This window comes from Phyllobates terribilis, unplaced genomic scaffold (assembly GCF_046119375.1).
Source record: "Phyllobates terribilis strain yellow unplaced genomic scaffold, ASM4611937v1 Scaffold_3__8_contigs__length_932513732, whole genome shotgun sequence".
Classification (NCBI taxonomy): Eukaryota; Metazoa; Chordata; class Amphibia; order Anura; family Dendrobatidae; genus Phyllobates; species Phyllobates terribilis.
Genome location: NW_027362763.1, coordinates 472,358 through 500,166, shown reverse-complemented (window position 1 = coordinate 500,166; position 27,809 = coordinate 472,358). Strand labels below are relative to the sequence as shown.

General features: G+C 56.4%; 1 protein-coding gene across 1 annotated transcript in view; it reads right to left on the bottom strand.

The window, feature by feature from the left end:
- The window catches only part of TRIM54 (tripartite motif containing 54), a 540,134-nt gene extending 512,453 nt beyond the window's left edge, over window positions 1–27,681 (bottom strand). The window contains exon 1 of the mRNA XM_073673604.1: window positions 26,558–27,681. Coding sequence (XP_073529705.1) covers window positions 26,558–26,725 — 168 coding nt within the window. The 5' untranslated portion in view covers window positions 26,726–27,681. The remainder of the gene's footprint in view (window positions 1–26,557) is intronic.
- Between the last annotated feature and the right edge of the window lie 128 nt (window positions 27,682–27,809).

Sequence of the window (27,809 nt, the reverse complement as noted above, 5' to 3'; positions counted from 1 at the left end):
CCTGTATTCTGTTACCCCCTGTATTCTGTTACCCCTGTATTCTGTTACCTCTGTAGCACTAATGGTGAGAGATCTTAGACGTTGTGTGGCTGCCCTATGGGGAACGAGACTCTTATCTGATGTGTGATTTTGGACATAGTCCAAGGATTGGGTGCTTCCACCATCACCATCACTTTATACACAACCTCATGCACAACTTGCTGCCTCACCACTGCACTCCACTCCGTACCACTACCCCACGCAGCAGTGCTCCATGTCTCCACTCTACAGACACTCCATACTCCACTCCAGTACTAATCATGGTGGCATCTCTACGGTGGAGCAACAATCCACAGCTCTACCACCTCTGCCATCATCCCACTGCACTGTGCCAGGTGTGGGACCACAGGAGGAGCTGAGACTATTGTGCCGGGCTGAATCAATTGGCTGAACTCAATTCAGCCCAGTATTAGTTTTATAACCAGAAAACATTTTTGCATAATTTGAAGCAATACTTACATCCTGCACTGGTGTTAATATTGAATATCGAAGTTTGTATGAACCCAATATTGATGGGACATACATTCTCAGCACTGGGGCTAACAGGGGAAGAAGATGCATAATTTTTAATATCTGTAACCTCTGTCAATGAGCCACATATCCACAGTGGGCAGATACCTGACAACAGCTATGCCATGTTTACTATCTAAGTAAACATATAATCCCTATGGAAAATATGGTGTCAATCTCGAACTTTGGCGATCATCCAGTGAGGAGTTATCGCATAAGTTGGGATTTCATAAAATACCCTCACTGTTAGTTTTCTGAAAACCGGCCTGTCAGTGCGAACAGTCTGCGGCCTCCTCCTTTGATCGCTGGGCCAATCGTGGTATTGTTCGGAAGATAGGGGGCAGCAGAGAGCTGTTCACTCAAGAGATCAAAGTGGGTGGTTCTGACTGATCTTCCCGGGCTGTGATATTGGTGAATAAATCCCTCTCTGACACTGATGATATCGCCTCCTGACCTACCCTCAAGACCAAGAAGTAGGTGATGTCTTTCTTAGGTACGGTAGGGTATTAAAGGAAGTTCATCTCTAACTATAGTGTCCTTGTCAAGCCTCTGATGGACCTCACCAAAAAGAATTATATAAGATACTCGGCACTCAAGAATTATGTGAAAAGAATAAGTTCCTTTTATTTATTCATAAGGCAATCCAAAATAAACATGACGTTTCGGCCCTATAAATCGAGGCCTTTTTCAAACACGGATTGCGATCATGATAGGTTGAAGCATGCGGTGCTGTGAAGAGCAATGTCTGCTAGGTATATAGCGCTATTTTGGATTGCCTCATGAATAAATAAAAGGAACTTATTCTTTTCACATAATTCTTGAGTGCAGAGTATCTAATATATATAATCGTCTTATCCCGTCTGTCTGTCCAGGAAATCCCAAGTCGCTGATTGGTCAGGCCGCGGCCAATCAGCGACGCGGTATTTCAGAACAAGATGGCGGCCGTTAGCGGCTCACCCTCACACGCTCACCCTCACACGCTCACCCTCACCTGCTCACCCTCACCTGCTCACCCTCACCTGCTCACCCTCACACGCTCACCCTCACCTGCTCACCCTCACCTGCTCACCCTCACCTGCTCACCCTCACACGCTCACCCTCACACGCTCACCCTCACACGCTCACCCTCACCTGCTCACCCTCACCTGCTCACCCTCACCTGCTCACCCTCACCTGCTCACCCTCACACGCTCACCCTCACACGCTCACCCTCACCTGCTCACCCTCACACGCTCACCCTCACACGCTCACCCTCACCTGCTCACCCTCACCTGCTCACCCTCACCTGCTCACCCTCACACGCTCACCCTCACACGCTCACGCTCGGACGCTCACGCTCTGATGCTCGGACGCTCACACTCGGACGCTCTGACGCTCACGCTCGGACGCTCACGCTCAGGCTCTGACGCTCAGGCTCTGACGCTCACGCTCGGACGCTCAGGCTCTGACGCTCACGCTCGGACGCTCACGCTCGGACGCTCGGACGCTCACGCTCACGCTCTGACACTCAGGCTCTGACACTCAGGCTCTGACGCTCACGCTCGGACGCTCACGTTCGGACGCTCACGTTCGGACGCTCACGCTCTGACGCTCACGCTCTGATGCTTACGCTCGGACGCTCTGACGCTCACGCTCGACGCTCACGCTCTGACGCTCATGCTCTGACGCTCATGCTCACGCTTGGACGCTCATGCTCACGCTCGGACGCTCATGCTCACGCTCGGACGCTCACGCTCACGCTCGGACGCTCACGCTCACGCTCGGACGCTCATGCTCGGACGCTCTGACTCTCACGCTCTGACGCTCATGCTCAGGCTCTGCCGCTCACGCTCAGACGCTGACGCTCACGCTCGGGCTCTCACGCTCGGACGCTCACGCTCTGACGCTCATGCTCATGCTCTGACGCTCACGCTCACGCTCAGACGCTCATGCTCGGATGCTTACGCTCACACTCGGACGCTTACGCTCACGCTCGGACGCTCACGCTCCGACGCTCACGCTCGGACGCTCATGCTCATGCTCTGACGCTCACGCTCGGACGCTCACGCTCGGACGCTTACGCTCACGCTCGGACGCTCAAGCTCGGACGCTCACGCTCTGACGCTCATGCTCATGCTCTGACGCTCACGCTCGGACGCTCACGCTCATGCTCTGACGCTCATGCTCTGACGCTCATGCTCTGACGCTCACGCTCGGACGCTCACGCTCTGACGCTCACACTCAGGCTCTGCCGCTCACGCTCGGACGCTCACGCTCTGACGCTCATGCTCATGCTCTGACGCTCACGCTCACGCTCAGACGCTCATGCTCGGATGCTCACGCTCATGCTCTGACGCTCATGCTCTGACGCTCATGCTCTGACGCTCACGCTCGGACGCTCACGCTCTGACGCTCACGCTCAGGCTCTGCCGCTCACGCTCGGACGCTCACGCTCTGACGCTCATGCTCTGACGCTCACGCTCACGCTCAGACGCTCATGCTCGGATGCTTACGCTCACGCTCGGACGCTTACGCTCACGCTCGGACGCTTACGCTCACGCTCGGACGCTCACGCTCGGACGCTCATGCTCATGCTCTGACGCTCACGCTCACTCTCACGCTCGGACGCTCACGCTCGGACGCTCACGCTCGGACGCTCATGCTCTGACACTCATGCTCATGCTCTGACGCTCACGCTCTGACGCTCACGCTCTGACGCTCACGCTCGGACGCTCACACTCGGACGCTCACGCTCGGACGCTCACGCTGACGCTCTGACGTTCACGCTCTGACGTTCACGCTCGGACGCTCACGCTCACGCTTTGATGCTCACGCTTTGATGCTCACGCTTTGATGCTCACGCTCGGACGCTCACGCTCGGACGCTTACGCTCACGCTCGGACGCTCACGCTCGGACGTTCACACTCGGACGCTCACGCTCGGACGCTCACGCTCATGCTCTGATGCTCACGCTCGGACGCTCACGCTCGGACGCTCACGCTCGGACGCTCTGACTCTCACGCTCGGACGCTCACGCTCTGACGCTCATGCTCACGCGCTGACGCTCACGCGCTGACGCTCACGCTCGGACGCTCACGCTCGGACGCTCTGACGCTCATGCTCTGACGCTCACGCTCGGACGCTCACGCTCTGACGCTCACGCTCAGGCTCTGCCGCTCACGCTCGGACGCTCACGCTCGGACGCTCACGCTCTGACGCTCACGCTCACCCTCTGACGCTCATGCTCGGATGCTTACGCTCACGCTCGGACGCTTACGCTCACGCTCGGACGCTTACGCTCACGCTCGGACGCTCACGCTCGGACGCTCATGCTCTGACACTCATGCTCATGCTCTGACGCTCACGCTCTGACGCTCACGCTCGGACGCTCACACTCGGACGCTCACGCTCGGACGCTCACGCTGACGCTCTGACGTTCACGCTCTGACGTTCACGCTCGGACGCTCACGCTCGGACGCTCACGCTCACGCTTTGATGCTCACGCTTTGATGCTCACGCTCGGACGCTCACGCTCGGACGCTTACGCTCACGCTCGGACGCTCACGCTCGGACGTTCACACTCGGACGCTCACGCTCGGACGCTCACGCTCGTGCTCTGATGCTCATGCTCGGACGCTCACGCTCGGACGCTCACGCTCACGCTCGGACGCTCACGCTCGGACGCTCTGACTCTCACGCTCGGACGCTCACGCTCTGACGCTCATGCTCACGCGCTGACGCTCACGCGCTGACGCTCACGCGCTGACGCTCACGCTCGGACGCTCACGCTCGGACGCTCACGCTCTGACGCTCATGCTCATGCTCTGACGCTCACGCACACGCTCAGAAGCTCATGCTCGGATGCTTACGCTCACGCTCGGACGCTTACGCTCACGCTCGGACGCTCACGCTCGGACGCTCTGACGCTCACGCTCGGACGCTCTGACGCTCACGCTCGAACGCTCACGCTCTGACGCTCACGCTCTGACGCTCTGACGCTCACGCTCTGACGCTCATGCTCAGGCTCTGACGCTCACGCTCTGACACTCAGGCTCTGACGCTCACGCACTGACGCTCACGCTCTGACGCTCACGCTCTGATGCTTACGCTCGGACGCTCTGACGCTCACGCTCTGACGCTCACGCTCGACGCTCATGCTCTGACGCTCATGCTCTGACGCTCATGCTCACACTCGGACGCTCATGCTCACGCTCGGATGCTCGCACTCGGACGCTCATGCTCTGACTCTCACGCTCGGACGCTCAGGCTCTGACGCTCATGCTCATGCTCTGACGCTCACGCTCACGCTCAGACGCTCATGCTCGGATGCTTACGCTCACGCTCGGACGCTCGGATGCTCGGACGCTCATGCTCGGACGCTCTGACGCTCATGCTCAGGCTCTGACGCTCACGCTCTGACACTCAGGCTCGGACGCTCACGCTCGGACGCTGACGCTCTGACGCTCACGCTCTGACGCTCATGCTCATGCTCTGACGCTCACGCTCAGACGCTCATGCTCGGATGCTTACGCTCACGCTCGGACGCTTACGCTCACGCTCGGACGTTCACGCTCGGACGCTCACGCTCTGACGTTCACGCTCGGACGCTCACGCTCTGATGCTCACGCTCGGACGCTCTGACGCTCATGCTCTGACGCTCACGCTCAGACGCTCATGCTCGGAAGCTTACGCTCACGCTCGGACGCTCATGCTCTGACGCTCACGCTCGGACGCTCACGCTCTGACGCTCATGCTCATGCTCTGACGCTCACGCTCACGCTCGGACGCTTACGCTCACGCTCGGATGCTCAAGCTCGGACGCTCACACGTTCACGCTCGGACGCTCACGCTCGAACACTCACGCTCACGCTCTGATGCTCACGCTCGGACGCTCACGCTCTGACGCTCATGCTCATGCTCTGACGCTCACGCTCGGACGCTCACGCTCGGACGCTCATGCTCTGACGCTCACGCTCGGACGCTCACGCTCTGACGCTCATGCTCATGCTCTGACGCTCATGCTCACACTCGGACGCTCACGCTCTGACGCTCACACTCGGACGCTCACGCTCGGACGCTCACGCTGACGCTCTGACGTTCACGCTCGGACGCTCACGCTCGGACGCTAACGCTCGGACGCTTAAGCTCACGCTCGGACGCTCACGCTCGGACGCTTACGCTCACGCTCGGACGCTCAAGCTCAGACGCTCACGCTCGGACGCTCACGCTCTGACGTTCACACTCGGACGCTCACGCTCGGACGCTCACGCTCATGCTCTGACGCTCACGCTCACTCTCACGCTCGGACGCTTACGCTCACGCTCTGACGCTCACGCTCTGAGGCTCACGCTCTGACGTTCACACTCGGACGCTCACGCTCTGACGCTCATGCTCTGACGCTCACGCTCACTCTCACGCTCGGACGCTTACGCTCACGCTCGGACGCTTACGCTCACGCTCTGACGCTCATGCTCATGCTCTGACGCTCACGCTCACGCTCGGACGCTCACGCTCTGACGCTCATGCTCATGCGCTCACGCTCTGACGCTCACGCTCTGACGCTCACGCTCTGACGCTCACACTCGGACGCTCACGCTCGGACGCTCACGCTCACGCTTTGATGCTCACGCTCGGACGCTCACGCTCGGACGCTCACGCTCGGACGCTCACGCTCGGACGCTTACGCTCACGCTCGGACGCTCACGCTCGGACGCTCATGCTCTGACGTTCACACTCGGACGCTCACGCTCGGACGCTCACGCTCATGCTCTGATGCTCACGCTCGGACGCTCACGCTCTGACGCTCATGCTCATGCTCTGACGCTCACGCTCGGACGCTCACGCTCGGATGCTCATGCTCTGACGCTCAAGCTCGGACGCTCACGCTCGGACGCTCGGACGCTCACGCTCGGACGCTCACGCTCGGACGCTTACGCTCACGCTCGGACGCTCACGCTCATGCTCTGACGCTCACGCTCTGACGTTCACGTTTGGAAGCTCACGCTCGGACGCTCACGCTCTGATGCTTACGCTCGGACGCTCACGCTCTGACGCTCACGCTCATGCTCTGACGCTCACGCTCGGACGCTCACGCTCGGACGCTTACGCTCACGCTCGGACGCTCATGCTCTGACGCTCATGCTCTCACGCTCACGCTCTGACGCTCATGCTCATGCTCTCACGCTCACGCTCGGACGCTTACGCTCGGACGCTTACGCTCACGCTCGGACGCTCACGCTCATGCTCTGACGCTCACGCTCTGACGTTCACGCTTGGAAGCTCACGCTCGGACGCTCACGCTCACGCTCTGATGCTTACGCTCGGACGCTCATGCTCTGACGCTCACGCTCGGACGCTTACGCTCACGCTCGGACGCTCATGCTCTGACGCTCATGCTCTGACGCTCATGCTCTGACGCTCACGCTCGGACGCTCACGCTCTGACGCTCACGCTCGGGCGCTCACGCTCACGCTCTGACGTTCACGCTCGGACGCTCACGCTCACGCTCTGACGCTCATGCTCATGCTCTGACGCTCACGCTCGGACGCTCACGCTCGGACGCTCACGCTCACGCTCTGACGCTCATGCTCATGCTCTGACGCTCACGCTCGGACGCTCACGCTCTGACGCTCATGCTCATGCTCTGACGCTCATGCTCACGCTCTGACGCTCACGCTCGGACGCTCACGCTCTGATGCTCACGCTCGGACGCTCACGCTCATGCTCTGACGCTCACGCTCACACTCGGACGCTCATGCTCTGATGCTCACGCTCTGACGCTCACGCTCATGCTCTGACGCTCACACTCGGACGCTCACACTCGGACGCTCATGCTCGGACGCTCACGCTCATGCTCTGACGCTCACACTCACACTCGGACGCTCATGCTCTGATGCTCACGCTCTGACGCTCACGCTCACGCTCGGACGCTCACGCTCGGACGCTCACGCTCGGACGCTTACGCTCACGCTCGGACGCTCAAGCTCAGACGCTCACGCTCACGCTCGGACGCTCACGCTCTGACGTTCACGCTCGGACGCTCACGCTCTGACGTTCACGCTCGGACGTTCACGCTCGGACGTTCACGCTCGGACGCTCACGCTCGGACGCTCACGCTCGGACGCTCTGACGCTCACGCTCTGACGCTCACGCTCTGACGCTCATGCTCTGACGCTCAAGCTCAGACGCTCACGCTCACGCTCGGACGCTCACGCTCTGACGTTCACGCTCGGACGCTCACGCTCTGACGTTCACGCTCGGACGTTCACGCTCGGACGCTCACGCTCGGACGCTCACGCTCGGACGCTCTGACGCTCACGCTCTGACGCTCACGCTCTGACGCTCATGCTCTGACGCTCACGCTCTGACGCTCATGCTCATGCTCTGACGCTCACGCTCATGCTCTGACGCTCATGCTCTGACGCTCATGCTCTGACGCTCATGCTCGGACGCTCACGCTCACGCTCTGACGTTCACGCTCGGACGCTCACGCTCGGACGCTCACGCTCGGACGCTCACGCTCTGACGCTCATGCTCATGCTCTGACGCTCACGCTCGGACGCTTACGCTCATGCTCTGACGCTCATGCTCTGACGCTCATGCTCTGACGCTCATGCTCTCACGCTCACGCTCTGACGCTCATGCTCATGCTCTCACGCTCACGCTCTGACGCTCATGCTCATGCTCACGCTCTGACGCTCACACTCGGACGCTCACGCTCTGACGTTCACGCTCTGACGTTCACGCTCTGATGCTCACGCTCTGACGCTCACGCTCTGACGCTCACGCTCTGACGTTCACGCTCGGACGTTCACGCTCTGACGCTCACGCTCTGACGCTCACGCTCTGACGTTCACGCTCTGACGCTCACGCTCTGACGTTCACGCTCTGACGCTCACGCTCTGACGCTCACGCTCTGACGTTCACGCTCTGACGTTCACGCTCGGACGCTCACGCTCTGATGCTCACGCTCTGACGCTCACGCTCACAGTCGGACGCTCACGCTCTGACGCTCACGCTCACAGTCGGACGCTCACGCTCTGACGCTCACGCTCGGACGCTCATGCTCATGCTCTGACGCTCACACTCTGACGCTCACGCTCTGATGCTCACGCTCTGACGTTCACGCTCGGACGCTCACGCTCTGATGCTCACGCTCACGCTCTGATGCTCACGCTCTGACGCTCACGCTCTGACGCTCACGCTCGGACGCTCATGCTCATGCTCTGACGCTCGCGCTCGGACGCTCATGCTCATGCTCTGACGCTCACGCTCGGACGCTCACGCTCACGCTCACGCTCGGACGCTCACGCTCTGACGTTCACGCTCGGACGTTCACGCTCGGACGTTCACGCTCGGACGCTCACGCTCGGACGCTCATGCTCACGCTCTGACGCTCACGCTCGGACGCTCACGCTCACGCTCTGATGCTCACGCTCTGACGTTCACGCTCTGATGCTCACGCTCGGACGCTCATGCTCGGACGCTTACGCTCACGCTCTGACGCTCACGCTCTGACGCTCACGCTCGGACGCTCACGCTCTGACGCTCATGCTCTGACGCTCATGCTCTGACGCTCATGCTCTGACGCTCACGCTCTGACGCTCATGCTCATGCTCGGACGCTCACGCTCGGACGCTCACGCTCTGACGCTCATGCTCTGACGCTCACGCTCACGCTCAGACGCTTACGCTCACGCTCGGACGCTCACACTCGGACGCTCACGCTCTGACGTTCACGCTCTGACGTTCACGCTCTGATGCTCACGCTCGGACGCTCACGCTCTGACGCTCATGCTCATGCTCTGACGCTCACGCTCGGACGCTCACGCTCACGCTCGGACGCTCACGCTCGGACGCTCTGACGCTCATGCTCTGACGCTCATGCTCTGACGCTCACGCTCGGACGCTCACGCTCTGACGCTCACGCTCTGACGCTCAGACACTCACGCTCACGCTCTGACGCTCACGCTCGGACGCTCACGCTCGGACGCTCGGGCGCTCACGCTCGGGCGCTCACGCTCTGACGCTCACGCTCAGCCGCTCACGCTCTGACGCTCAGACACTCACGCTCAGACGCTCACGCTCTGACGCTCACGCTCTAACGCTCAGACGCTCACGCTCCGGCGCTCACGCTCGGATGCTCACGCTCAGACACTCCGACGCTCACGCTCTGACGCTCACGCTCGGACGCTCTGACGCTCACGCTCTGACGCTCATGCTCTGACGCTCATGCTCTGACGCTCACGCTCGGACGCTCACGCTCGGACGCTCACGCTCTGACGCTCAGACGCTCACGCTCAGACGCTCACGCTCAGACGCTCACGCTCTGACGCTCACGCTCGGACGCTCGGGCACTCACGCTCGGGCGCTCACGCTCTGACGCTCACGCTCGGACGCTCGGGCACTCACGCTCGGGCGCTCACGCTCTGACGCTCACGCTCAGCCGCTCACGCTCTGACGCTCAGACACTCACGCTCTGACGCTCACGCTCGGACGCTCACGCTCTGACGCTCACGCTCAGCCGCTCACGCTCTGACGCTCAGACACTCACGCTCTGACGCTCACGCTCGGACGCTCATGCTCGGACGCTTACGCTCACGCTCTGACGCTCACGCTCTGACGCTCACGCTCGGACGCTCGGGCGCTCACGCTCGGGCGCTCACGCTCTGACGCTCACGCTCAGCCGCTCACGCTCTGACGCTCAGACACTCACGCTCAGACGCTCACGCTCTGATGCTCACGCTCGGACGCTCATGCTCGGACGCTTACGCTCACGCTCTGACGCTCACGCTCTGACGCTCATGCTCTGACGCTCATGCTCTGACGCTCACGCTCTGACGCGCATGCTCATGCTCGGACGCTCACGCTCGGACGCTCACGCTCTGACGCTCATGCTCATGCTCTGACGCTCACGCTCACGCTCAGACGCTTACGCTCACGCTCGGACGCTCACACTCGGACGCTCACGCTCTGACGTTCACGCTCTGACGTTCACGCTCTGATGCTCACGCTCGGACGCTCACGCTCTGACGCTCATGCTCATGCTCTGACGCTCACGCTCGGACGCTCACGCTCACGCTCGGACGCTCTGACGCTCACGCTCTGACGCTCACGCTCTGACGCTCATGCTCTGACGCTCATGCTCTGACGCTCACGCTCGGACGCTCACGCTCTGACGCTCATGCTCTGACGCTCACGATCGGACGCTCACGCTCTGACGCTCAGACACTCACGCTCAGACGCTCACGCTCTGACGCTCACGCTCTAACGCTCAGACGCTCTGACGCTCAGACGCTCTGACGCTCACGCTCGGACGCTCACGCTCTGACGCTCACGCTCTGACGCTCACGCTCGGACGCTCACGCTCGGACGCTCGGGCGCTCACGCTCGGGCGCTCACGCTCTGACGCTCACGCTCAGCCGCTCACGCTCTGACGCTCAGACACTCACGCTCAGACGCTCACGCTCTGACGCTCACGCTCTAACGCTCAGACGCTCACGCTCCGGCGCTCACGCTCGGATGCTCACGCTCAGACACTCCGACGCTCACGCTCTGACGCTCACGCTCGGACGCTCTGACGCTCACGCTCTGACGCTCATGCTCTGACGCTCATGCTCTGACGCTCACGCTCGGACGCTCATGCTCTGACGCTCACGCTCGGACGCTCACGCTCTGACGCTCACGCTCTGACGCTCAGACGCTCACGCTCAGACGCTCACGCTCTGACGCTCACGCTCGGACGCTCAGACGCTCTGACGCTCACGCTCGGACGCTCACGCTCTGACGCTCACGCTCTGACGCTCACGCTCGGACGCTCACGCTCGGACGCTCGGGCGCTCACGCTCGGGCGCTCACGCTCTGACGCTCACGCTCAGCCGCTCACGCTCTGACGCTCAGACACTCACGCTCAGACGCTCACGCTCTGACGCTCACGCTCTAACGCTCAGACGCTCACGCTCACGCTCGGACGCTCACGCTCCGGCGCTCACGCTCGGATGCTCACGCTCAGACACTCCGACGCTCACGCTCTGACGCTCACGCTCGGACGCTCACGCTCTTGCTCTGACGCTCACGCTCGGATGCTCACGCTGACGCTCTTGCTCTGACGCTCTTGCTCTGACGCTCACACTTGGACGCTCACACTCGGACGCTCACACTTGGACGCTCACACTCGGACGCTCACACTCGGACGCTCACACTCGGACGCTCACGCTCGGACACTGACGCTCACGCTCTGACGCTCACGCTCTGACGCTCAAGCTCTGACGCTCACGCTCTGATGCTCAGGCTCTGATGCTCACGCACTGACGCTCACGCTCGGACGCTCACACTCGGATGCTCAGGCTCTGACGCTCACGCTCACTCTCTGATGCTCACGCTCTGACGCTCACTCTCATGCTCTGATGCTCATGCTCCGACGCTCACGCTCTGGCTCGGATACTCACGCTTTGACGCTCACGCTTTGACGCTCACGCTTTGACGCTCACGCTTTGACGCTCACCCTCGGACGCTCACCCTCGGACGCTCACCCTCGGACGCTCACCCTCGGACCCTCACACGCTCACCCTCACACGCTCACATTCTCACCCTCGGACGCTCACCCTCGGACGCTCACCCTCGGACGCTCACCCTCGGACGCTCACCCTCGGACGCTCACCCTCGGACGCTCACGCTCACATTCTCACGCTCACACGCTCCCACGCTCACACGCTCCCACGCTCACCCTCACACTCTCACCCTCACTCGCTCCCACGCTCACCCGCTCACCCTGTGCTAGCCGGTCATCTCCCGGCTGCTCGCAGCAGAAGTTCCCCAACCGGCGGCCTCGCTCCCCGGTCCTCCAAAATTCATTAGGGGCCCCGGGGGGATACATTGGGGGGTTAATTTAAAGTAGTGCACAACCCATTTAAACACAGCTTTGCTGATTAGTCACGCCCGGTTGGCCGCATACATATTCTAGAATACCCGATGCGTTAGAATCGGGCCACCATCTAGTCTTATATAATTATCTTACGGAGTGGAACCTTTAGGCTGTGTGCCCACGATGCGTTTTTCAAGCGTTTACTCTGCGGAATTTCCGCAGCGTAAACACTTGGTAAACCTTCCCCCATGGTCTCCAATGCAATTCCGCACTTTCAATGCCCATGCTGCGTATTTTTCCACAGCGTTTATGCTGCGCTCAAGAATCCACAGCATGTCCATTAATTTTGCGGACACGCAGCGTAATCGCCGCCATTGCTTTAGAACATGCCAATTCCGCAAGACTGCATCTGTACTTGCGTAATTGGCGCGTTCTAATGTGCGGATGGTACCCGGGTGTGGAGGAGAGGAGAGTCTCATCCAGACCTGGGTACCATAGAATCTGTAAAAAAAAAAAGAATTTAAAATAAAAAATAAAGTTTATACTCACCTTCCGGTGTCTTCCCGGTGTTTTGTTCACGCCGTCCGGTCTCATGCAATGCTCGCACTGTTGTGAAGGACCTGCCATGACGTCACTGAGTCATGTGACCCATCACATGACTCAATGACGTCACCGCAGGTCCTTCACAACAACGCGAGCATTGCAAGAGACCGGACGCAGTAGAGATGACACTGGGAAGACACCGGAAGGCGAGTATAATCTTTTTTTTTTTATTTTTTACCATTGTTATTCTTTTTTTTAACTATTACTTGGTCACACTATATATGCCGGTTGCCGGTTGCATGGATTTATATAGTGTGACCAACTTGTCAAGCACTTTCCAAGTGATGCTCAAAATCACTTGGAAAACTGCTTGAAAAAACGCATGCGAAAACGCTGAAAAAAACGCATGTAAATCTGCCAGAGAGAGGCGAAAACGCTCTGCATCAAATCTGCTACGTGGGCACATAGCCTAAAACCAAGAAGCAGGTGATGTCCTTCGTAGGTACGGCAGGGTACTATAGGAAGTTTGTCAACAACTATAGTGCCCTTGCTTCGCCTCTGACGCACCTCAGAAGCTACCGCAAACAGTCGACTGGACGGCTGACTGTGAATCATCGGATGCTACTGTGAGCGAGCCCTTAAACTAAGAATGGCTGCTTACCACAGAGCTGCCACGAGGTCCTGTAATAGATTTTTGGGCGGATGGCAGCAGCGGGTGGAGACTTCACCATGGGCTGATTTCTCTTGGTGTGATGTAGCAAGCAGTGGTCAGCCGCACACTAAGAGCTCAGAAGCAGTCAGCCGCACAGCGGGCAGCGTACTGAGTGCCCTCTGGGCCATGGGGCACTCGGTGCCGGGCCGGTAGATGCTGGGGGAATGTCACAGTGGCGGTGACCCGGTCCGTGACCCAGGGCGGTCAATAAAAGGGGTTATGTATAGGGGATTTATAGTGTTTTTATAGAGTTCGTGATGCCACCTGTGGTATGCGGCTATGTGGAGCTGCCGCTGCGGAGCAGTCCTCTGAAGCTGGTGTTGCTGCCGCAGGGATGGTGTGGCTCTCCACAGGTAGAGCTAGCTCCAGGGCAGTGTAGATGACGTTGCAGGTTGTGCTGGGCTTTGTAGTGCAGGGGTTGATGGCGCAGCAAGAAACACAGAGACAAGGAAGTGTAGTCCTCAGGGTCTTTGCTGGTGCTGATTAGACAAGCCGGGACTAAGGTACTGGCTAGAAGTGGAAGTCCGGGCAGCCTGGAAGCAAGTAAAGAGTCCTCCTTGCCAGGTGAAGTTGGAGGCCTTCCCTTTCCACTAAACTCTTTGGCCCTGCTACTTGTAGCGATGTGGTGGCCCTCATCCCTGAGTGCGGCGTTTCTGTGCTCATCCGTATGGCAGGCAGCTCGGGCCTTGCTGATGCGTCGCTCCCACGTGGCGGTGCTGGACCCTGTGGTGCTGCTGAGCCTCCGGGCGTCTGATGGGGCCAGGAGACCTGCAGTCTCTTCCCTCCGGTTTCTGCGGCTGGGCCTTCAGTGCCCCACAGCCTCAGATTCCGGTGTCCGGTTCTTCTGTGCTTTATTTTTGGGGTGAGCTGCCACGCAGCTCCATTCCCCAGCTCCTCTCTCCTCGACATCCTCGCTTCAACTCCTCACACTAAGACCCACTAACCCAGCCTCCAGATCCCAGTTGCTAAGGAGAGGAGCTCCCCTTGCTGGTCTGGAGCCAGGAAAGTGTTGCATGTTTAGTATACCTGACTAGGGGACCCCTGCTTGCTTCCAGGCATGGCATCACCTCTTTTGAGGGAGGCAATGCTACTGTGGCAACTGGACCCCTGGGGTACCACATTCCCCCCTAGTTAACTTCAGTACTCCCGGACTGAGGATACTTTTCAAAATTAACAAATAACAATAACAGTTCACATTACAAGATTATGAATATAACATTCTGCAATAGGTTACAGCACGATCTGTAACCGGGTATCCATTATCTTTAGTTAGGTGCTATCCAGTGAACATGAGTGACCCGCCCGAAAACCCTCAACGTAGGCCCTGGGCGTTGCTGCAGGGCATAGATGATCCAGGTGTTGGACCACGTCTTCGGCAACGCCAAACAGGTTTTTGTTCTGAGGTCATTTGTTGTAATCATAAAACCAATAGGGGGCACTCTAATAAGTGCAACTATTTACAATGGAAATTTCTTTGGTTATTCACCGTCCATAACCTACAAGTCTTTATACCCTTACCGGGTAACTAAATGCACACATGCATTTTAGTTCTCTTATACTTTAATTCTTTACATTTTATTTTCTCCAACGGACAGGGAGCTGACCTTTTGTACTCCTGGTCGATCTACGTAGTACATTGGTAGTTACTGCTCTACCCTGGTCCCTTGTGTCTACCCCTGGTGTGGTGGGTTCAGTGGGAACTACTCTACGGGTAGTCTGAGGTAATACCGGTAGGCTGGGTAATCTCCTACGAATTATTTAGCTCACCACGGGTACGACAGGTTCACTGCTAGCAGAGGGTTAATTCTCCTGGTCTGCTGATGATGAAACCTCTGTCTCTGGGGCCAACTGATCTTCCAGATGTTCTGGAGCCTCTGCAGCTTCCGGTGAGGCCGCTTGGAGAAAGGTAAGGACAGGTACTACAATTGCATTGTTCACCTGCGTCCAAGACCGGGGAAATTCTCCGAGTACTGTTTGGACCACTTCCTCCTTTTCTGTGGGCTGAGGGCTGTCTTGATCTTCTTCTGTGTGTTTCAACTGTTCAGGACATGTTTTCAAGTGATCTCTTGAGACTGCCACTGAAGTTTCCCCTCCATCTTTGCTGATGAGGCACACTTTGGTGTTGTCGTAATTCGAGGGTAGGACGGTGTATGGCTCAACCTCCCACTGGTCATCTAATTTATGGAGTCGTCTCTTTCTCTTAAGTACCTGTTCTCCAGGTGATAAGGGAACGGCAGGTGCGTGCTGATTGTAAGTTTTCTCCTGCTTCTGTCTCCCCTGGGACAAACTTCTCTCCGCACATTCTTGCACCTTGCGATATTGTTGCTGCCACTCGGTATCCCAATCCGCATCTGGTGATGTTGTCTCTGGTGTCAAGACTCCCATGTCCAAGTCAATGGGTAGCTTATCAGGCCTTGCTCTCATCAGGTAAGCGGGTGTACAGTTGGTGGAGTTCACCGGGATGTGGTTATACAGGTCCACCAAATCTGGTAACTTCTCTGGCCACAGGCTTCGTTCTTCAAGGGGCAACATCTTCAACAGGTCTATCACCACCTGGTTCATCTTTTCACACAACCCGTTGGTCTGGGAATGATACGGCGTCGTCCTGATTTTCTTGCAGCCGTACAAGTTACAAAATTCCTGGAACACCTCTGCTTCAAAGGCTGGACCTTGGTCCGTAAGCACCCGCTCAGGGTAACCATGCTGGCTACAAAAGTGCTGTTGGAACGCTTTGGCTGCCGTCTGAGCCGTCTGGTCTTTTACTGGCACTACTACCAGGAACCGGGAGTAGTGGTCTACTATGGTTAGAGCGTAGACATGGCCTGACCTGCTTGGGGCTAGCTTCACGTGGTCCAAGGCTACCAGTTCTAGTGGCTGTTTGGTGATGATGGGCTGCAGGGGAGCCCTCTGGCTGTCACGGTCTTTTCGTCTCAGGTAGCATGGACCACATTCTCAACACCATCTCTCGATTGCCTTCTTCATGCCAACCCAGTAGAATCACTCACATAGCAGGACTTCTAACTTCTTCCACCCGAAGTGTCCTGCTCCATCGTGGTACGCTTCTAAGACCATTAATGCATCCCGCCTCGGGACTACCACCTGCCAGACCAGTTCATGTGTCCGGGAGTTGATGCTTCTTTGACACAGCTTTCCTTCGTAGATGAACAGTTTGCCCTTCTCCTTCCACAACTGTTGGGTCTCCTGTGGAGCATCTGGATCAGGGTGCGAGTCAGCTTGCGTCAGCAACTCCTTGACTAGGCGGACAGCCGGGTCGCTATCCTGCGTTTCTGCCCATCCATGGTGGGGCAATGGGTTGAACGTGGCGTCTCTGTTGGCGGAGCGCTTGTCCCTTACACAGTGGGAGCACTGGGTCACCCCATGGCGATGGAAAGCGGGTATCTCTATCTCTTCCAGCTCTTCCGGGTCTTCTCCCCCATCTGGCAAGTTGGGCATCCTGGACAGCGCATCAGCATTTGCATTTTTATGCCCCGCCCGAAACTTGATGGTGAACTCGTAGTTAGACAGTCGGGCCATCCATCGTTGCTCTAGGGCACCAAGCTTCGCAGTCTCCAGGTGCGTCAGAGGGTTATTATCTGTGAAGACTGTAAATTTGGAGGAGGCGAGATAGTGCTTGAAGCGCTCTGTTACAGCCCAGACTATGGTGAGAAACTCCAACTTGAAGGAACTGTAGTTGTCGGGGTTCCTTTCCGTGGGCCGGAGCTTCCTGCTTGCGTATGCAATCACTCGCTGTCTGCCTTGCTGTACCTGGGACAGCACCGCTCCCAATCCCAAGTTGCTGGCATCTGTATGGAGTATAAAGGGTTGGCCATAGTCGGGGTAGGCCAGGACTTCGTCTCCGGTCAGAACCATCTTCAGTTGGGTGAAGGATTCATCTTCTGGTTTACCCCATTTGAACGGAGGTTTCGGGTTTTTGGCCTTCTTGGACTGGCCTACCAGGAGATCCTGCATGGGTGCTGCTATCTTGGTGAAGCCCTTGATAAATCTTCTGTAGTAGCCTACCAGCCCGAGGAACTGCCGCACTTCCTTGATAGTGAAGGGTCTTGGCCAGTCCCTGATTACGGTGACTTTTTCAGGGTCTGACGCTACACCTTCGGCGCTTACCACATGACCTAGGTACTGCACCTTGGGCTTCAACAGGTGGCTTTTGGATGGCTTTACCTTCAGGCCAAAACCAGATAGGGCTTCAAATACCTCAGCCAGGTGCTCCAGGTGGTCTTCATATGTCTTCGAGTAGACAATTACGTCATCCAGGTACAGCAGGACAGTTTCGAAGTTCTTGTGTCCTAGGCAGCACTCCATTAACCGCTGGAAGGTTCCTGGGGCGTTGCAGAGCCCGAATGGCATGCAGCCGCTGAGGCCCATTCGTGTTGTAAATGCGGTCTTTTCTCTGTCCGCCTCTGCCACAGGAACCTGCCAGTACCCACTGGTGAGATCCAAAGTGGAGAAATAATTAGCAGATCTTAATGCAGCTAGTGACTCCTCAATCCTGGGTAATGGGTAGGCGTCCTTATGTGTAATGCGGTTAATCTGCCTGTAATCAACACACATCTTCATTGTACCATACTTCTTTCTCACGAGAACTAATGGAGCTGCCCAGGGGCTACAACTATCTCTGATCACCCCAGCCTCCTTCATCTCCCGTAACATTCCTTTGGCACATTGATAGTGAGCTGTGGGTACAGGCCGGTACCTCTCTTTAATGGGTGGATGATCTCCCGTGGGGATATGATGTTGGACCCCTTTTACCTGCCCAAAGTCTAATGGGTGTTTACTGAAGACCCGCTCATACTCTTGGACCACCCGGTATACTCCATGCTTTTGGTGCAAAGGGGTGGAGTCAGTGCCCACTTGTAGCCTCTGACACCAGTCCTCCATCTGCCCCTTGGAGCCATTATCCTCCACCGGTTTGGATGGAGGCAAGGGTTCCACTGTCTTTATTGAGTTGTTACTGACAGTGAATAACTTAGCAAGGGTGGCATACCGGGGTAAATGGACCTCTTTCTCCCCACAATTCAGGATGCGTATCGGTACTCTCACCTTGCGGACATCGACTACCCCCCTCGCTGTCAAGATGGTGGGCCTACTGTCAGAGTACACGGGTTCTACCAGGGCCTGATAATCTTGACCCCTGAGATCTATTGCTGCCCGACACCATATTAACATTTCACTCCTAGGGGGCATTGTAATGGGGAATGGATCGCTCATCCTGACACTGCCGACTGCTCCACCAGACACCTCTACCTGTTGTCTTTTCATCATGGCTCTGATCTCTCTCTGCAGAACTCGCTGCTGACTGGACCTGGCAGTCTCTGCGACCTGCTGCAACAAAACAATAATTTCTCCAAGACAATTCTCTATCACATTGGTGCCTATAGTTATCATAGGATGACTTTCTCGGTGATCAATATCAACAATAATCATTCCTTGTGATGGCAGTTCTACTCGGCCAACTTTTATGGTCACCTCTTTATACCCCACCAGAGGCAAGGGCTGACCAGTGCTGGCATAAATACTAAGATGTTCATCTGGACAGCGGGTAATGTCTGAATCAGTCCAGTATTGTTTATAAAGGATATATGGCATCGTGGTCACCTGGGACCCAGTGTCCAGCAACGCGTTCATCGGGATGCCATCAAGCACGACAGGTAGGACCGGTCATCCTCCCATGTACTTGTCTCGCCAGCTTTGTGGGCCTGGTCGTCTTACTCCTGGGGGTTGGCCCCCTGCCCCAGGGGTTGCTCGTTTTAAACTGCAGAATCTTGCGTAGTGCCCCGCCTTTTGACAGCAGCGGCAGATGAGTTGTCCTTCCTGGCCGTAGCGATCGCTGTTACTCCCTCTGATCGGTGGAATTCTTCTCTGTCGTCGCCACGGGACATCATCTGGACTGGAAGCCAGCTGGATCTTTTCCTTGGGGGACACTTGCATGGCCTGCATGGTTTTGGTTAACGCAGCCACACTTTTGGTCAGCCCCTGGACCTGAAGGTGCAGGTCGGCAGATGGGTCATTGTCTAGAGTCTGCGCATCTGCCTCCACAGGTTCTGGGGAAAAGGACGCCACCTCCTGGTGGTAGGTGATAGCTGGGCGCCGGTGGGATACAGCACCGCCTGGTGTTGATTCTCGCAGCACCCGGATGGCTTTGTCTTTAAATTGTGCAAAGTCCAGATCAGGGTTTTGCAGAGCCATAATGCGCAGCTGTGTCCTGTGAGCGCTGGACAGGAGCCCCTCAATAAACTGCTCAGTTAGCAATCTGTCCTCATCTCGCACACTGTCGGGGTCTACCTGTTTGATGGCCCGCAGCGCCTCCTGCAGGTTTAGAGCATAGTCCCGTACACTGTCATGCACCCTTTGTTTGCACTCGTAAAACTTCATTTTAATTTCCGCTGCGGTGCGGGTGTCAAAGGTATCCTTCAACCGGGCCAGAATCTCCTTGACAGTGCCTTTGTCCCTGCCCGACCAGGACTTCACCTCTCTCTGGGCCGCACCGATTAGCTCGCCTATGAGGATAATGACTTTTTGCTCCTCAGACGGGGTACACTCGGAACAAACTGCGCAGTCTCTCCTCAAAGTCATTCAGGGTGTGCGACTCCCCTGAGTACTGGGGCAACCACGCCGCCCCCGGTATGTATGGCATTGATAACGGCATCACAGTGGCAGCGGCCGCGCCTGCGGCTGAATCCTCCTCCATGTTGGGCATCTTCCTCCCCTCTAGTGAACCTCAGCCAGGTCCTGGGCGTCTGCTGACGTAGCAGTATGCTGCTCTGCAGGCGGAAGGATCTCTTACCCGGCGGTTCCGGATCGGGGCCTCTTTCTTCCCCCTCGGCGGGCGGCAAACCACGTGATAACACAGCTCAATAAAGTTTATGGCACACAGGACCCGGTTATACCGGGCTTCGTGAATCCTGTTTGTGACCCCAAGTTGACGCGCCCCCTGGGCCGTGGGGCACTCGGTGCCGGGCCGGTCGTTGCTAGGGGAAATGTCACAGTGGCGGTGACCCGGTCCGTGCCCCAGGGCGGTCAGTAAAAAGGGGTTATGTACAGGGGATTTATAGTGTTTGTATACAGTTTGTGACGCCACCTGTGGATTGCGGCTATGTGGAGCCGCCGCTGCGGAGCAGGTCCTCTGGAGCTGATGTTACTGCAGCAGGGATGGTGTGGCTCTCCACAGGTAGATCTAGCTCCAGGGCAGTGTAGATGACGTTGCAGGTTGTGCTGGGCGTTGTAGTGCAGGGGTTGATGGCGCAGCAAGAAACACAGAGACAAGGAAGTGCAGTCCTCAGGATCTTTACTGGTGCTGATTAGACAAGCCGGGACTAGGGTTGTCAGGCAAAATGTATTTTTGTTTCCATCAACAAGTTTTGTCTCAATGCAAACCAAATATAGCTAGAGACTCAACGTAATTCAGCAAGGTATAAAGTTCATTATTTAAAATATACATGAAAACATACATATAAAAAGGCACCTCCAAACTGAGGGGATCTCATATAGCACCTAACTTAGATTGCATATGTATATGAAGATATACTGATTCCCTCTTGTACAGTGAAAATTATATATATTGCTCATTATGAGGCAACAAATCAATATTGCAGGTCATACAGTGTGCAAACATATGTCAAATAACATACCAACACAGGAATCCAATGCTATTGCTGGAGTGGTGCGGAGCCCCTCGACCCCTACTCACTTTCATCCACCTGTCAGCGCGCATGTGTCTCATGTTGTCATGGTAGCGCTGACAGCGTGCGCTCCACGGGACGGAAACCGGAAGTCAGGTGTATGGGTGATGCGGCAGGGCATTCATGCGCCATCTATGCCAGACGTGGATCCCATCATGTGACATTTTCCATCACTTTTATTGGTCCAAGCCACACATAAGATCAGCACACTTCCTGGCTTACATCACGCCCCCTGAGGAAGTCATTGAATGAAACGTGCGTAGGGGTCGAGGGGCTCCGCACCACTCCAGCAATAGCATTGGATTCCTGTGTTGGTATGTTATTTGACATATGTTTGCACACTGTATGACCTGCAATATTGATTTGTTGCCTCATAATGAGCAATATATATAATTTTCACTGTACAAGAGGGAATCAGTATATCTTCATATACATATGCAATCTAAGTTAGGTGCTATATGAGATCCCCTCACAGTTTGGAGGTGCCTTTTTATATGTATGTTTTCATGTATATTTTAAATAATAAACTTTATACCTTGCTGAATTACGTTGAGTCTCTAGCTATATTTGGTTTGCATTGAGACAAAACTTGTTGATGGAAATAGTTATGTTGTGTCAGCAACCTTACTTGAAGTTATAGGACAAACTGATCTCTTGATTATAAAAATGTATTTTTGTCCTAGTTTTAAAAATGTTAAAAGGACAGCCAGAGATGTCTTAAATCTCCACCCCTGCTCATTTGGAAGAGACCTAGATAGAACTCACTCTTCCTTTCCCCCAAATCAGGAATTTTTATTACCGCCATAAAACCTCAGCCAGAGCAAGCATACTAGTGTAAACTGGAAATTCCCTCCAAAAATCCTATTGTCTAACTGTACAAACATTTAATGTCAATTTTAATAATGCACATGACTGTCACAAACACAGGGACCACATTTTTGAGATGTTCACCTTTTTCCAATTGTGATGGTGTGGTTTTCGTGGCTGGGAGACCACCAGGAACCAGGGAAATAGGTTCTGAGCTTCTGAGCGTCATAGAGATATCATATTTGATATCCATCTTCATGAATAGTGGTGACAGCAAACATGATGTATCCATCTTGGATGTGGGACCCCCCCCATACCAAGATATGAAATCTGAAGGATTTTTATGTCTTAGGCAGCTGGGTGGGTTCACAAAACCGAGCCCCCGTGTGAGGTAAACAACATGGGTATCTCCTAGGGTTTTGGCCCCTTACTAAAAACCAGAACGGCCATTTTACTTCATTCTTACCCAGGGACGTCAGACACATGCACTACTCGCTGCGTGGAGGAATCACACCTAATTTCCGGGGAGCCGTCCCCCCCACAGAATCTGAGACCATCACCGCGTGGCGCAGGTTTTGCTATTACTTATCCCTTTTATTTTAATAACCGTTTTATGCATATATGTAAATTGTCTCTTTTATAATCTCTTGTATATCTTTTGTAAACACTGCCCACTTTCGGGAGTAAATCATTATTATTTACCAGCTTCGTTCTTCTTGTCCTATGTCGAGCAAACACGTTCCTCACCCGCTAATTCACGTTACCTAACGGGTACCCGATCCACCTGTTAAGCGGTCGGTGGTGGCAGTATACCAGTATTTATGTGATATTGTGGTTTGAGGGTGGCTGGTCGGAGGTATATATACGTTCCTGGAAGGAACTGGTGGTATATATACGTCCTGTCACATCACGTGCCACAATAGGCGACATAAATTAGAGCAGCTGCACCCGTGCTTATCCTCGGTCAATACCGTGTTTGACCAGCAGGATAAGGGGGCGCCAGAGAGCTGCAAGGTCTGACCAAGTGTTTTTTCTGACAGAGGACATCCATGGATTACGCCACGTCATCACTGCCACATGTAGAGGAAGTCCATGGATTATCCCGCGCTCGGACTAGACCTTGGGTATAGAAAGTTCCAGTAATGCTTCACGTACATAGTAAAATAAGAGATGCACCATCCTACATCTCACAGAAGAAACGATCTGCCCTCACAAGCCCTGTGATGAGACATCAGCAGAGCCGCGAACCCCCTGAAACAACAGGGATGACGCCCTCCACACTCAGTAAATCCAGTAGAGGAGTACAACCCTCAGTGTGCCACAGATGAAGAATACGGCAGCCGTTCACCGGATCAGCAGTAATGTGGTGCAAATGAACATTAGATGGTTTACGCTCCACATGAACCATTACTGGATTGGCCACAGTATATGTACAAGGCAAAGACGACGATGACCCTCAATATCCAAAGTCACAGATGGAAAACAATGTGACCGTCCCCCATGTAATCAGGGACCCCAGTAAGGACACGAGGACAGAGAGAGAACAAGGAAGCTTTGGAGCTTCTGTAATCCAGCACTGGCACTGACCCGGGAGAAGCCGCAGTCACCGATGGAAAAATGAAGGGAAGTTGTGGTGAATCACACGGCACAGACCGCCTTCTGGCAGCTGTACGGGGGCAGCTGGCACTCGGTGTGCGGTGTGGTTCAATGACTGGGTCTCTGGCCCTGAATGTCTGAGCTCTCTACAGCCGTCTATGTATACACGGTGGCATTTAGATGCCTCTGCACTGACACAGGCGGCCGCCATGAACACTGCACCAGCTTCCATGAAACCCTCCTAACGGTCAGGACCATGGTTCATGGAAGGTAAAGAATATTCTAGATCTGGCAGCCGACATCACACAAACCTCAACCGGTGATCAGACAACTACAGAACCATCCATGTACTGCAAGAAACAGCATATCCCTGGAGCGGACCCCCAGCGTCTACACCCCGCAACCACTCCTCAGGCATACTGATGGCACGGGTACTCCACAGTCAACACCCCACGACCACTCCACAGTCTACACCCCGCGACCACTCCACAGGCATACTGATGGCACGGGCACTCCACAGTCTACACCCCACGACCACTCCACAGTCTACACCCCGCGACCACTCCACAGGCATACTGATGGCACGGGCACTCCACAGTCTACACCCCGCGACCACTCCACAGGCATACTGATGGCACGGGCACTCCACAGTCTACACCCCGCGACCTCTCCACAGGCATACTGATGGCACGGGCACTCCACAGTCTACACCCCGCGACCACTCCACAGGCATACTGATGGCACGGGCACTCCACAGTCTACACCCCGCGACCACTCCACAGGCATACTGATGGCACGGGCACTCCACAGTCTACACCCCGCGACCACTCCACAGGCATACTGATGGCACGGGCACTCCACAGTCTACACCCCGCGACCACTCCACAGTCTACACCCCGCGACCACTCCTCAGGCATACTGATGGCACGGGCACTCCACAGTCTACACCCCACGACCACTCCACAGTCTACACCCCGCGACCACTCCTCAGGCATACTGATGGCACAGGCACTCCACAGTCTACACCCCGCGACCACTCCACAGTCTACACCCCGCGACCACTCCACAGGCATACTGATGGCACAGGCACTCCACAGTCTACAACCCGCGACTACTCCACAGTCTACACCCCGCGACCACTCCACAGGCATACTGATGGCACGGGCACTCCACAGTCTACACCCCGCGACCACTCCACAGGCATACTGATGGCACGGGCACTCCACAGTCTACACCCCGCGACCACTCCACAGGCATACTGATGGCACGGGCACTCCACAGTCTACACCCCGCGACCACTCCACAGGCATACTGATGGCACGGGCACTCCACAGTCTACACCCCGCGACCACTCCACAGTCTACACCCCGCGACCACTCCTCAGGCATACTGATGGCACGGGCACTCCACAGTCTACACCCCACGACCACTCCACAGTCTACACCCCGCGACCACTCCTCAGGCATACTGATGGCACAGGCACTCCACAGTCTACACCCCGCGACCACTCCACAGTCTACACCCCGCGACCACTCCACAGGCATACTGATGGCACGGGCACTCCACAGGCATACTGATGGCACAGGCACTCCACAGTCTACACCCCGCGACTACTCCACAGTCTACACCCCGCGACCACTCCACAGGCATACTGATGGCACGGGCACTCCACAGTCTACACCCCGCGACCACTCCTTAGGCATACTGATGGCACAGGCACTCCACAGTCTACACCCCGCGACCACTCCACAGGCATACTGATGGCACGGGCACTCCACAGTCTACACCCTGCGACCACTCCATAGGCATACCGATGGCACGGGCACTCCACAGTCTACACCCTGCGACCACTCCACAGGCATACCGATGGCACGGGCACTCCACAGTCTACACCCCACAACCACTCCTCAGGCATACTGATGGCACGGGCACTCCACAGGCATATTGATGGCACGGGCACTCCACAGTCTACACCCCGCGACCACTCCACAGGCATACTGATGGCACGGGCACTCCACAGTCTACACCCCGCGACCACGCCACAGGCATACTGATGGCACGGGCACTCCACAGGCATACTGATGGCACGGGCACTCCACAGTCTATACCCCGTGCCCACTCCACAGGCATACTGATGGCACGAGCACTCCAGTCTACACCCCGTGACCACGCCACAGGCATACTGTTGGCACGAGCACTCCACAGTCTACACCCCGTGACCACGCCACAGGCATACTGTTGGCACGAGCACTCCACAGTCAACACCCCGTGCCCACTCCACAGGTATATTGATGGCACGAGCACTCCACGGGCTACACCCCCCCAGCCACTCCACACACGACATTGCGCAGGCATGCCGATGCTGCGGGCACTCCACAGGCTACACCCCACGGGCTACACCCCCCCCAGCCACTCCACACACTACATTGCGTAGGCATGCCGATGCTGTGCGCACTCCACAGGCTACACCCCACGGGCTACACCCCCCCCAGCCACTCCACACACTACATTGCGTAGGCATGCCGATGCGGCGGGCACTCCACAGGCTACTCTGAAGGCACACCAAGCTGCGGCCACCCCAAAGTCTATACTCCAGGAGCAGACTGATGCTGCGGGCACTCCACAGACTACGCTTCGCAGACATTCTGATGGCTCGAGCACTCCACATACAGGAAACTCAACAACCATACGACATAAACAGAGTCTAAGACCAAATTAATGATCCGCTGCGACCCTCATACAATAAAATGGCGAGTGGGCGAGCGTGCAGAACACATGAGGCCAGAACGACGCGGCCTCCAGCACTCAGTACCTGGAATATGTCGTTGGCACACTTGCGGCACAGGTTGTGCTGGCAGGGCAGGATCACCACAGGCTTGGTAAACATCTCCAAGCAGATGGGACAGATCAGCTGCTTCTCCAGGTTGTCCATCGTCTGAGTGTCTCCCCCCAAAGACTTAAATCCTACGGCAAAATTCATCCCTGCGAAGGAGGCAGTCAGCGGAGACAACAAGACAGGATGCAGCCGATGTCTGCACGAGACCGCTGTGTCTGCACGAGACCGCCGTGTCTGCACGAGACCGCCGCGCTTGCTCTAACTTTAGGGGCTCTTATCATACCTTCCAGGGCGGGACGAGACTCTTAACTCCTTCCTCTTCAGGGAAATCAAATATCCCAGAGCTGATGTCCATGGCTGGTGTCCCCTCCTGGCCGGTCAGTGTTAACAGCGATCCTCGGGAGGGGGGCTGCCAAATTCCTACTGTATTTTTAGCTGCTGGATGAGGACAGACAGTGACGGAGGATGGGGAGGGGGTGCAGCTGTCACTGACAGCAGGTGACACTGAGTCACACAATGAGACATAAATATACGGCCTAAAGAATCTGGAGCGATCGGTCCTGACCCCGGTGCCAGCACACCGGAGACCTCCGCACAGTCAGGAGCCACGCAGGGGCGCGGGAGCACTCACATTTTTTGTATTTCTTTTATTAAACCTCCAAGATACTAAAAGACGTTCCTCTTCCCGCACACGTCACAATCCAGGACACAGCGCCAGCACCTATGGGGCACAACTGCGCCTGGCAGCCACGCATTGGCAACGGCAAGTGCTGGTGACAAAATGAGGCATTTGGCAAATCCGTCTCCGTATGATTTTCTATAATCATCTGCTCTGAATGGAGATCACCGCCGGACGGCCGAGCGATCGGTGCCGCAGTCACAGTGATTAAACAGAGGAGACGAAGAGCAACGTGGAGACAGGACGGGGGGATACAAGGGCGCAGGAGCGCGCCGTCCGCCCCGCTGCCAGTCACCACCCACGTGCCATCCGGGCAGGTGGAGCGGCGGCACGGCTCGCGCAACCGGAGCAAACGAGGCAGCAAGAACCCGGCGCAGGCGACATAAAAAAAAAACACAGATTGTAAAAAACCACAAGTCCTCACAGGTGAATCCAGAAGAAAATGTCCAATCCAGACTCCTTGTGCAGTGCGGTGTGTGGCGGCAGAGGAGCGACTGGCGGCACATGACAGGGTCCGCTGCCCCCCACAATCCTATAGTAGTCAATGGC